Raw genomic sequence first — 13772 nt, forward strand, 5'->3', positions numbered from 1 at the left:
TTGTTGTGGTCTGTTCAGCCTCATTGTCTCGGTTAGCTTGTTGTGTTGATGACATCTGTGTGCTAACCACTTTGTTTGCAAATATCCAAGAAATCTGTAAGATTCCTTATGATTGTAATTCACTGACAGGTCAGCCAGGGTCCTATCATGTGGCAATATATCCCCCGCAATCAACAAGAAGCCACCTTTCCATATCGCTGATGTTGGTATTTGACATTTGGACTTCAACAATAATCGTAAGGAAGCAAAATATATATTAGACTTGTACTATGATGCAACTTATTTCCATTCACCTCAATATTTGCTTGGCTGACAGAAATGAAAATGCTGGTAAAATACATATACTCATTTGTTAGCTTTGATTAAATCAATCTACACAAATCTATTGATTTCATTCATTCAGAATCAAAGTAGCAGAAATATAGTTTCATAATTTTACAATGACATTCTACCATAATTCTTGACTCTGCTTACTCCTATTAATCTTCGTCTTTTCACTGCAAAATGACAATTATCTTTGACAAAAGTCACTTGTATTTCACATGGTAGGCTGATGAGACCTTGAGCTTCTCTGGGTGTGCTAGGTGGTGTATCTATCAGTTTTAATCGTGTTGCAGACAATACAATATTCTTCAAGGTCAAAGTTTAACTTCTGGCTAGTGTGTCACATTCTTGGGGTCGCGGTGGTTAAGGTGTCCCGACACTTTATCACTAACCCTCCACAACTGGGTTGCGAGTTCTAAACCTACGAGGGCCAGTTGCCAGGTACTGACCGTAGGCCGGTGGTTTTTCTCTGGGTACTCCGGCTTTCTTCCACCTCCAAACCTGGCACGTCCTTAAATGACCCTGGCTGTTAATAGGATGTTAAACAAAAAAATAAAGAACAAACAAAGTGTGTCACATTGAGTTGGCACAGATCCCCAAACCAGGGTCCATATGTATGCATTATGCTGTATGATACATGTGCTATAATATAGCACGGCAAGGTATTTAGGCTATATTGCAGTCAAAGGTCATTTGTATGTCCACTGGATTAAATGAAGGTAGCTAGTGAAATTTTCTGACACAAGGTCAATGTCAACTTGAGGTTAAAGGTTAAATTTGTTGTCTGGGTCATTGATATAGATTTTAAAATGAGTAGGGCATAGGCAAGGTGGTGTGTTGTGTACCGTTACAGGTCTGTATGCTTGAGGTTGAGGTCACGTTTAAGGTCGAATGTGAAAATCAAATTCTTAGGGATATAAATTTTGACTAGATAAAGATCAATTAATTTTCAAGGATATGTGAACAACAGTGAGAGTGTTGTTTACATGTACCTGTACCAACATAAAGTAGAACTCCAATATATGTGTCTCGAACAATCACTATACACTTCTATAGCTTATATTTCCATTTCAATTTAATCCTGTACATATCAGTTGCAAAGACATTTCAGGGAGTATAATCCATCAGGAAGGAATGGGGAAAAGTATATCGATCCTATGTGTTGCGATTGGGACATTAAATGTGGTCTTTCTGATGTACATGTCGAAGACAAAGGAGGAATTCTTGATCTGCTTGACAACAAACCTTGTAAATGGCAGTCGGTAAGAGAGATCACACATGAAATAAGGGTTTAGGGTTTTAACTTACAAATAAATACAAATCGGTAATAACAGCAGACAACTTTTAAAATATATTTATTAATTATCCCTATTATATAAAGCGTTACTGAACATGAATAAATGAGATTATGTGCATCTACTTCTTCTTCTTTGCCGGAGTGGCCTTTACTGGTGTTGGTGCTGGAGTGAATCGTGACTGGGCTATCTTGTTGAGGTAGTATAATGCCACAACAGAGAAAATGAAACTGAAACAAAAGAAAGTCCGATCAAAACCTGGTCTTATTTTACGTCCATTTCTGTATACTGAGAAATGTTTTATTTCATATTTCATCAAAGGATGAATTCACCATTACAGCAAATATTGGTATTTAGTGAATAAATCAAATTAAGTACAAGTTTCCACTGATCTTTATCAACAAGAATATTTTTGTGAACATTATACATGTATGATCTCACATTGTTGGAAATAGAGCTAAATGAAAAGTTTTCAATTTATCAGTCATTGTACTTACCATGTTGTTACACAAACTCTGTGGACCAGACCTGAGGCAAACATGGCCACCACTAAACAGAATCCAACTGCAAACACGAAGAAATCATTCAATAACATGAGCATAAATATATACACCAGACAAATTTCAAACATTCAATCCGTTGTAAAAACTGTAACCCACACTCAATGTCAGTATAAACTATGGTGAATTCAAAAACAGTTTATTAACATTTCATCCAATCTCTGTTCAAAACCTTTGATTGTAGTACATTGACTTTATAATGATTAATTTTATTAAAAGCTGCTAATTGTTATGAACATGAAGTGCTCTAACGTCAGACACTGTATTAATACAGATTCTTTTAAATCAAACTCTAACATTTTTCAACTTACATTGGCACATTTTGATACTCAAAGGAAATTAAATCAAAAACCTTTGTTTTTACAACTCACCTTCTGGAAATAGTTTTGCTTGAAATCCCTTTCCAAATAAGGATGATTCTAAATTACTAACACCCTGCCATTAGTTAAGGAAACAAAAATCAATCCTGCCATGCAATGTTAGACATTAGCTTTTAACAATTCAACCTCTTCCTGTCATTTTCATTAAAATCTGCATCCATGTGTAGACTTGTGAATTAACATGAACATATTAAATGATTTGATGAAGATTTAGACTACAAATAATATAATCTAGATATACCTGGTGTTGGCATTGTTTCGGCTATCTAGATATACCTGGTGTTGGCAGTGTTTCGACTATCTAGATATACCTGGTGTTGGCAGTGTTTCGGCTATCTAGATATACCTGGTGTTGGCAGTGTTTCGGCTATCTAGATATACCTGGTGTTGGCAGTGTTTCGGCTATCTAGATATACCTGGTGTTGGCAGTGTTTCGGCTATCTAGATATACCTGGTGTTGGCAGTGTTTCGACTATCTAGATATACCTGGTGTTGGCAGTGTTTCAGCTATCTAGATATACCTGGTGTTGGCAGTGTTTCGACTATCTAGATATACCTGGTGTTGGCAGTGTTTCAGCTATCTAGATATACCTGGTGTTGGCAGTGTTTCAGCTATCTAGATATACCTGGTGTTGGCAGTGTTTCAGCTATCTAGATATACCTGGTGTTGGCAGTGTTTCGGCTATCTAGATATACCTGGTGTTGGCAGTGTTTCGGCTATCTAGATATACCTGGTGTTGGCAGTCTTAGCTATCTAGATATACCTGGTGTTGGCAGTCTCAGCTATCTAGATATACCTGGTGTTGGCAGTGTTTCAGCTATCTAGATATACCAAGTGTTGGCAGTGTTTCAGCTATCTAGATATACCTGGTGTTAGCAGTGTTTCAGCTATCTAGATATACCTGGTGTTGGCAGTGTTTCGACTATCTAGATATACTTGGTGTTGGCAGTGTTTCGACTATCTAGATATACCTGGTGTTGGCAGTGTTTCGACTATCTAGATATACCTGGTGTTGGCAGTGTTTCAGCTATCTAGATATACCTGGTGTTGGCAGTGTTTCGGCTATCTAGATATACCTGGTGTTGGCAGTGTTTCGACTATCTAGATATACCTGGTGTTGGCAGTGTTTCGACTATCTAGATATACCTGGTGTTGGCAGTGTTTCAGCTATCTAGATATACCTGGTGTTGGCAGTGTTTCGGCTAAGTCACAGATTTGCCTCCATCAATCCTGTTAGTGTGAGTAATGACTAGTCAGTGACCAAATGATGGAAGTCACACTAGTCACTCACCAGTCACTAACAGACTGATGATTGAAGGCAGTGATGTTGCCCAAATATATATATCCATATTTTCGAAGATATTCACTGCTTGAATGGCTTGCATTATTCATATACAAAAATGTGTAGGTTCATCTCACCAAATATAATCTGTGTTCTGGTAGTGTGAGGGAGTGTCCCTCTGTTTTGAGATGCCTAACTATAATAATTTGTACATTCCTGTAAGTAAACTTTATCTATTTTACAACAATTGAGAAACAAGCTACATGTATATTAACTTACTAAGCACTCTTTTTGGCATGAATGGATGTATGTTAGGGGTCTTACTGAGAGGGGAACCTGTAGTACCCTGAGACAACCTACACGGTCGATGTGACCCAAAAGTATTCTTTTCACATCCAATCACAATCAGGAAATCAAACACTTCCCTATCATAGTTTGTGCATACTTGTACATGTGTTCTCTATATGCAGCAAATCAGAATTAGAACATGTTGAATAAGGATACAGTTAAAAGAAAAACAAAGAACCAGCTTCCGATGAATCCTCCAATCACCGTCATGTACTCTGTGGCTGCCAACTGCTGTTTAAACATCTGCATGCCTGCAAACAGTCCTAGGCCCAATGTAAGGGACAGCACACATGACACAGAGCTCGATACAGCTGTATACCAAACAAAAAACAATTAATATAGTCCAACACTCGTATCAATATTCATTCAGAGATTAGGATGTTATCCTCTTGAACTGTCACACAATTTATTACAATTTACATACTAGAATGATGATTTATATGGTAACTTGAAAGAATTTCATCACTTTGATAATCATATACAAATTAAGTGGTTTTACCATTGATCGGTTTACGATTATATCTTGTATTCTTTTAAATTGTTTTAATAGAACATTTGTACTATTTCAATTTACTTAGTAGTTTTATATTTTAGAAAAGTATGTGTACGTGGCTGAACTGGACAGGTCGATCATCAGCGACCAGGTAGCTTAATAGGTAGAGCATACTGCTAGTACTTGGGGTCCCAGGTTCGATCCCCAGTCTGGCAGTGTATTTTTCTACTTTTCTTACTTAGGTGCCTGTGACCAAATCTTGCTTCAAGTGAGGTGAAATGAATACTTAACATGGGGATACCCGAACCTGGGTTGTGAGTTATTGGGTATTTGGGGTCAAAGACTTCAAACAGGAGGGAAGAGTGCAGCTGACCTGGACCGGGTCGATAATCAGTGACCAGGTAGCTCAATATGTAGAGCATCAGGCTATTGTTCAGAGGGCCTGGGCTCAAACCCCAGTCTGGCCATGCATTTTGGCACTCCTCTTATATGTAAGTACATCTAGACACTTCTCATTGGTGTTGAATAATGAAATTAATAGTTGAGAGGAATATAATCCACTGACATGAAATTTTGGCTTGATCCAAAAAATGAAAATGACCTTTTTAAACATTGTTTACAAGGTCAATAATCAACGTAAGCTTTGTAGAGCTTTTATGACATCCCTTAGGGAAAAACTGTTGTTTTTAGACTAGCCCAACAAACATCATCCCCTGCCTCTAGTGCATCTTGAAACCATATTTTAATTAAGTGACAGAGAGTTGTCTGAAGCTCACACTTGACTGCACGTATCACAAGAGCATTCTACTGTCAGTGCATGAGTGACCACTGCTACCGAGGCACCTTAAAAGCATCCTCTCAAGGGATTAAGTAAAGATATTCTGAAAATATTTAACGGTTAACTAGTTAAATTTATTTTTTTGCTTGGTTTATCGCCCTTTGAACAGCCAGGGTAATTTTGAGATAGGGTATCCTATTACTATCCTTGTAGTAGTTGGTGACTACCTCACTGAACAACTTACAGGAGGTCTGTGTAACATGCCATCCAGAGCAATTAGGGTAAAGTGTCTTGCCCAGGGACACAACCAAGACACAAGACAGCAAAGACCCACCTGTTTCTCAGCTTCTCAAGGAACACAAACCAACACAGGTAGGGGCCACACTAAAATACGCCATAGGGAAATATACGCCATAGGTACGCCATAGGAGTTTTTCGCACGCCATAGCAAAATGTAACCGATATATACACAAAATAACTTGTTTTTTTCATTGATATACCTATTTTACAGGTTCTGATAAAGTTTCATTTCAAACAAATGTGTACTTTGTAAGAAAATCGGTCTTATTTGCGTAGTCAGTTTCAAGCACTATACGCCATACGTGTTTATGCACGCCATAGCAAAGTTCAAGGGTTGTTTCTGCAAAATCGAAGAATTTTTCACATTGTATGTGTATTATACATGATTTAGTAAAGATTCATGAAATAAAAATGTGTACTTTGTAAGAAAATCGGTCTTATTTGCGTAGTCAGTTTCAAGCACTTTACACTACTAGATCCTCTACAGTACGCCATACGTGTTTATGCACGCCATAGCAAAGTTCAAGGGCTGTTTCTGCAAAATCAATGAATGTTTCACATTGTATGTGTATTATACATGATTTAGTAAATATTCGTGAAATAAAAATGTGTATTTTGTAAGAAAATTGATGTTTTTGTCTATCGCAATTTCAGGTCGATTTCAAGGGAAGTAACTCTTGCAAAATGATTAGAAGGACACTATTAATTGGTATATATATGAAACCAAAGATATATGTTGACATCTCTGAAATGATATATATATTATATATATATATAAATTATGTAATTTAATACAGAAAATATTCTGAAATTTTCTTCAGATGAAAGATGGAAGATATTAATCTATATATCTTAAATCATGTTTACTTATATATAATGAGCACTAAAAGATTTCAACTATTATGATTATGTTGCTCATCATTATTTTTCATGTCTTCCCTATATGAAATTGTGTGTAAGTGAGTGTGAAAGGTGTGCTGTTTAGACTATGTATAATTATTATACCTATCTGCAACCGGTCTATGGAAAAGACTTATATAGGGTAATCCTTTTGTCTGATCCTATTATTTCATATATATAAATATTTAAAATAAAACTTAACAAATGATAATAATATACATAAATAACATTTAAATTTCTAATATAATTATGTTTATTGATTGTATGTATATTGAACATGTATTTGTATATATTTGGAACAATAAAATAATTTTTGAATTGAAATGGAAGCATGTATTGTACAGACATTATTACACTACACAAGAGACATATATATATACATCTGTATATATGTCTCTGACTACACATAATAACATACATGTATTAAAACAACTTCAATTTCAAAAGGAATCACACAATAAAAGTTTTATTTTCAACATTTTATTTTGTGTTTTTGTTTTTGTTTTTTTTTTCATTGATTTCATAAAATCTTTTAATGTATACAACTTATTAAATAGTGACACACTTAAAGTATGCATGTTTCATAACATTGTAACAATTTTTCCACTGGCAGCAATGTTTCCATCATCAAGGTACACTAGTATTTGTTGTTACAAGAATACTGAACACTTTTCATTACCTTTACCTGTACAGTTAACATCAGTCCAAATACTTAATTCATGTGTTAATGAACTTAGTGATTCAATGCTGTTCACATATACACATAATCCCAAACCATTAAACAATTTGTGAACAGTGTTTTTCATTATTAATGAGAGTGGTCAAATAATGTGTTGTTTACTTAATGAATTAATATTTTCTAATAAGTGTTCACAATTACATCATATTGAATAGTGTATAAACATAGATACTCATAAACAGGTTGATGAAGGATGTTGATAAATGAACTTAAAATCAGGACATTCCATGAGCAATTAAAGAAAATAAGTTTTTAAAGGTAATTAAGCTGTCCCTGCATTGTGTCAGATGGTAAAAATAAGACCCTTTTCAATTTCTGTTCATTCTATTACCTTCCCCCTACAAAGAAATATTCATACTCATCTATTACCCAGCAATGGCCAAGTTTGCAGTATTTGGGAGCAGCTATGTTACTCGTCTTGAGAGATATTGTCATGGTGATCTTAAGGTAAATAATGATAGCAAATGTGTTTGAGAATAGAATAAATATCAAAAACTCTATTTGTTGGGTAATTCCCAAAATGCATTGATAATGGGTAATAGAGACAATGTTATAAAACATATACTTTAAGTGTGTCACTATTCGCTAGATTTGAAAATTTATGACATTGTAAAATAAATAAAAAGGTTGTATTAAATTTATGTAATTCATTTTGAAATAGAAGCTGTTTTGATATATATTATGTATATTGTTATAATGTATGTCATATGTTTCAATATTTAATCTGTTGAAAATGAAAATACACATGCATCATAATTCTATGTGTACAATAATGATTTCTTTAAATATATCATTTGTAGATTTGATAGTAACATGAATTTGAAAAATTAATATTTTTATTTTACTACAAAAAATAAATAAGTTTTCAGTATTTAATTGCAACTGGTCATTTCTAATAATATATGATTATATCACAATTTATATTTGTTTATGTTATTTGTATTACGAAATACAAATTGTTTTACAAATGTTGTATATATTACATTATGATTTGTGTTTTCATAAATAAATAGGCCAGTGTTTCATAGTGAGTCAAATTTTGTGTTGTTCATTTTGTAAGAGTTACTTCCCTTGGGATTGACTCGGAAATCGTGATGGACAAAATCATCGTTTTTCATACAAAATACACATTTTTATTTAATGACACTTTTACATATCATGTATAATACATATACAACGATGAAAAAACATTGATTTTGCAGAAATAACACTTTAATTGTTCTATGGCGTGAATATACACGTATGGCGTATTTTAGTGTAAAGTGCTCTCACCTGGCTGCGCAAACAAGATCGATTTTCTTACAAAGTACACATTTTTTTCCAATGAAACGTCATCAGAACCTGTAAAAGGGACATACCAACGCAAAAAACAATTCATTTTGTGAATATATCGTTTCTATTTTGCTATGGCGTGCGGAAAACCCCTATGGCGTACCTATGGCGTATAATTCCCTATGGCGTATTTTAGTGTGGCCGACAGGTAGAGAGCGCTGAACCACTCAACTCAGATCTTCACCAGAGATTATGTGGCCGGTACTCTTACCAACTGATCTATTGTTGCGGCCCAAATGGTAAACTAAGCATATCAATGTTACTGTAAGCTTAAAGGCTGATATCCAATTCTTTTCTTTATTTATGCAGTTGATTTTCAGGTCTGACCTTTCCTAATTAGTTGTTCAATCAGTACTGAGTACAACTTTTTATGATTTTTTTTGGGAGCAAGTCCAAACACCACGAATGATAAGAAATAATCACATTTAGTGGCTAATTAAAATGAGTTAAATACATGAGTCCAGGACTAAAATTGTATCCACATGTATTCTAGAATGTCAATATAATCAATTTATAATCCCGTGATATATCCGAGTCCCAAAAATCAGTGTGTAGATAAACAAGTCCATCTAATGATCAGCCAATATATAACTGGCTAAATAAACGTACAAGTTATAAAACATCGACCGAGAGATACATTTATATCCTCCAAATGAGGAAGAGGATAGCGTTCCTATTTTTCGAATTGTGGTACTAGCCATATGTGTGATGTGTGTGCGTGTCGTACTAGACATTGCACGTATACATGATGGCCAGGTAATGGGCGGGGGGGGTTATGCCAACACCTCGTTGAGTTAAGATATACACGTTTCACAAAAAATTCGGTTTACCCCTCCAGTGCAACATAAGTAAAACAAACCTTACGCTAAACATATACATTAGCTACATAGAATGAGTTAAATATGTGGTTATCTTACGCATTTTCGTTGTTTGTTTCTCGTAGACCGGTTTTTCGATTTTCTTGCCTGCGTGGAAACCGGAAATAAAATTACTCGTCTAAAATAAAGTTCGGTCAAAAAACGGACTCGGGTTCCGTTTTAGGAATATTAGGGATATAAATATTCTTAGGGCCATATCACGAATTTTTGTTTTAATATTGATTTGAATCTATTTTTCATTATTATTTCTATCATTTTTATTTCATATTCAATAACAAGGCTTTTATCATAATCATTTCCGCAATCATGCACTTGAACGTGAGGCCATGTGTTGGTCGAAAAAAAACAATTATGGCTACTGTAAGTTTATATTAATATGACCTATTCAGGACTCGCCTTACATTCATAGAACCAGATCTCGTACTCAAGCATTAATTCTTAGCTCAACCCAACTTCCTTAAAAATCGCTTAAATCACAAAGAAAACCCATAAACATCGAAAATAATACCTTTCTGAAATTCCTTTAATTTAAATCACTGACAAAAATAATCAAATGTCAGATAACTTTTTTTTATAATAGTCTAGTTACATTATTTCTTGAGTCAGACAAGGGAATATATATCCCCATTTTTTTTAAACCATCTCGAATGTTTTTTTAACTACCTGATTGTAAAGGCCTTCTGACTTTGACGGGAAAGTTAGAGAAATGATACTTCATGCGTACATTTTTGTATGTTACCCTTTTATCAGCAGACTGTCAAACAATTTAATTAATGTATTTTATCAGCAGACGGTCAAACAATTTAATTAATGTATTTTATTAGCAGACTGTCAAACAATTTAATTAAGGTATTTCATCAGCAGACTGTCAAACAATTTAATTAATGTATTTTATTAGCAGACTGTCAAACAATTTAATTAAGGTATTTCATCAGCAGACTGTCAAACAATTTAATTAATGTATTTTATGTATCAATCCCATGACACAGTGACATTAAAAAATCAACATTGATAAGATGTATTATGGTGATGATATAGAATGTGAAAAGTTTCAAATATATCATTGAGTCTATTTCACCCGAAATGGTTTTACACAGTATCAAACAATAATATATGAAAATTTCGACTTGTATGGTGATATTGTACATGAAGAAATCAATCCTAGCCAAGTCCCATTGACTATAGATCAGACATCACAGTATAAGGTCGGGGGTTATCATTACAACAAACTAAGTACATTGTATTAAGTTATGTAAACATGTTTTAATTTGAAAATATCGACACCTAACTTTATTGTTTTTGGAGAATTGAGGAGTTTCCGGTTGTGTAGAAATATCATTATAATGGCATGACTTTGGAACTGAAATAATATAATTGATTCATAACAAACTGTATCAAATATCTAAAAGTACTAATGCAGGACAGTCAAATTTTATTGAAAATATGTTTTCATCAATGTAATTTCTTGCATGTTTATGGAAGTCAAGTTTCTAAAATTCTATATTTCACTGGCAAAAATGCAATAAACATTTATATTATGAGCTGCAGTCGGCAAGTATGCAGAAAATTAAAAATATATAATTTTCATTGCCTAATACGATAAGTTCATTCATAGTTCCTATTATCACAATAATTATGGCGCGGGAAGGATGTCATAATTAAATATTTTTGCCTAGGCAAAATTATTTTTGCCTAGGCAGAAATCGAATTTTGCCTAGGCAAAAATATTTCTGCCTAAGCAAAAATAATTTTGCCTAGGCAATAATCGAAAGAAAATTATTTTGCCTAGGGTGAAATAATTTTGTCTAGGCAAAAATCGAATATTGCCTAGGCAGAAATATTTTTGTCTAAGCAATATTCGATGTTTGCCTAGGCAAAAATATTTAATTATGACATCCTTCCCGCGCCATAAATAATATTATAAGCACTCTTGATGACTATCGTAACTTGATTTTTTTTACTTGATTAGTTGGAATAGTTAATTCAAACTCTCCTATCAATATATATCTATTATCCAGCATTGACAGCGTGTGTCTGTGCCATTGACTGAAGCAATATACATGTACTGTATATACATTCTTCTAATTATGGTTCGGGGAGTTATTGCTTCCCTGCTTGATTAGCGGTATCAGAGACATATATGTATAGGTTATAAGCCTATACAAGTCCAATATGTTGGTAGAAAGAACACTTGGAGGCCATTAAGTGTTCTTTCTACTAACATATTGGACTTGTAGAGGCTTATAACATACTTAAAACATAGCTGTTACATAACCTTTTGTGTTTGAAATCCAATATATGTCGGTATGTACCATGGGAATCCTGTATTACCTGTACCAGTCCAATAAAGTTACCTGTAAAAGTCCGATATAAAAAAAGATTGGACTGTAATATTGGACAGCTAAAGGTAACTGTTAAAAATAACATAGCCACATATTAGTGTTAATCAAAATGAATATTTATTTAGTGTACAAATTAATCAACAAATAGTGAGGTAAATCCACCGAAAAATGATGATGAAATAGGCCTACATGGTTTCTTACCCACAGAGCCACTTGCAGATGCACACATATTTCCTTGCACAATATCACTGACATTTTCCATCTGGAAATCACTTGTGCGTTTGTAGGATCGTACTGCTAGAGAACGATGTCCAGTTTTTTCTGACACTAGTTGTTCGTCTAGTCCTGCATTATACAGTCTGGTAGTGCTCAGCGGTAGCGCGCAAAGAATGATTTGAATAAAATCCTTTAAATCCAGCTTCCTTGCATAGTTTCCCAACGGTTTGTTGCAGTGTATGGATACCTATCGGAACTTCACAAAACCAGCAAATGTTTGTGATATATTTCAGTGGTCTGAGGTAAAATGCATCGGTTATTCCTTTTTCTGTGGCCTGTAAAATAGAATTACAATTTTTTTATCGTATTCAACATATTCTATATGTACTTTTGGTCATGTTTATAGAGTATCTTCATATAAACATGTTTTTATAAGATATATTTATTTGTTCAGTTTGAAAGCAATTTCAAAAAATAAACTTTAATTATTTCAATAAGTAAATGATATATATCATATATTTAAAACGTGACCGCGTACAGGTAAACCACAGTAACTAACATATAATTAGGTCAGGTAAGACGTACAGGTAAACCACAGTAACTAACATATAATTAGGTCAGGTAAGACGTACAGGTAAACTACAGTAACTAACATATAATTTGGTCTGTTATGAGAGACCACACAAACTTGCTCTAAATGGGCCCCCTGGGGTAAATTTTCTAAAGAAAGAGGATGGGAACAGGCCAGGTGCTGTGACCGCCCCACCTGGTGTTTGTTAGGGTGCGATGTCAATTATAGGTGAGGTGGGGGATGGGGAGGAGGGAGCATGGTTACGAAGGTTCACTAGTACTGGTGACCGTGACGTTATAACCTGAATTAAATTGAATTGACCGTTATAAATCTGCCCATAATTTGGCCAGTACACACAGAGCCAGTATTGAGCTCATCAAAGGGGTATACAGGTGATCTCTCAATGTATCTTGAGAGTCATGTATTGTCATGACCAGATTGTTTTGCTGAAGCTAAAGCATCTGTCTATCTAGGTACTGATGTTCATGAGACTGACAAACATAGACATTCGATCTCCTTAATGCGGCGGCCACTGAAAAAAAACAACAATTTAATATCTTTTACGTACAACTTAGTATCTTACACGTACAACTCATTATCTTGTACTTACAACTTATATTCCTACCTTGTATAACTACAGCTGAAACCATTGCATGGTTGCTGTTTGTGTTAATTACATTTTTGTGTGATTGTCATATAAGACTGTAACGTGGTGTATATCGCATAACTTCTTGCTAGGGGTTCGACTCAATTTAATTGGAGTGGGAGTTATGTATCAGTAATACTATTTATAATCATGCTGTATAATGTATTGTATGAATGTGTGTAATACTGTTTATTACAATAATGTACGATTACTAAGAAGAAAAGGAGTATTACTGTAAAGACTGTCTATTATATTACTGTGTGATGTAATGTATGATTTCTACATTCACAATTCTGATGCCCATACTGTTTTACCATGCACTATTTTTATCCATTTGTTAATAATATTTATATTATTGTACTGTTTACGAGAATAAATAATTGTCAT

General features: G+C 34.1%; 1 protein-coding gene and 1 long non-coding RNA gene across 2 annotated transcripts; both read right to left on the reverse strand.

The window, feature by feature from the left end:
* Positions 1 to 1662: 1662 nt before the first annotated feature.
* On the reverse strand, positions 1663 to 9768 carry LOC117334912 (keratinocyte-associated protein 2-like). The gene is made up of 5 exons (XM_033894757.1): positions 9650 to 9768; positions 4347 to 4501; positions 2551 to 2614; positions 2117 to 2183; positions 1663 to 1849 (listed from the first exon to the last, which is right to left on the reverse strand). The coding sequence occupies exons 1-5, from the start codon at positions 9651 to 9653 to the stop codon at positions 1741 to 1743; spliced, it is 399 nt and encodes a 132-aa protein (XP_033750648.1). The 5' UTR covers positions 9654 to 9768; the 3' UTR covers positions 1663 to 1740.
* On the reverse strand, positions 2847 to 4340 carry LOC117334913. Its single transcript, XR_004534253.1, has 2 exons — positions 3324 to 4340; positions 2847 to 3290 (listed from the first exon to the last, which is right to left on the reverse strand). It is a non-coding gene; the product is annotated as an uncharacterized LOC117334913 (long non-coding RNA).
* Positions 9769 to 13772: the final 4004 nt, after the last annotated feature.

The sequence above is a fragment of the Pecten maximus genome, chromosome 9 (genome assembly GCF_902652985.1).
Source record: "Pecten maximus chromosome 9, xPecMax1.1, whole genome shotgun sequence".
Classification (NCBI taxonomy): Eukaryota; Metazoa; Mollusca; class Bivalvia; order Pectinida; family Pectinidae; genus Pecten; species Pecten maximus.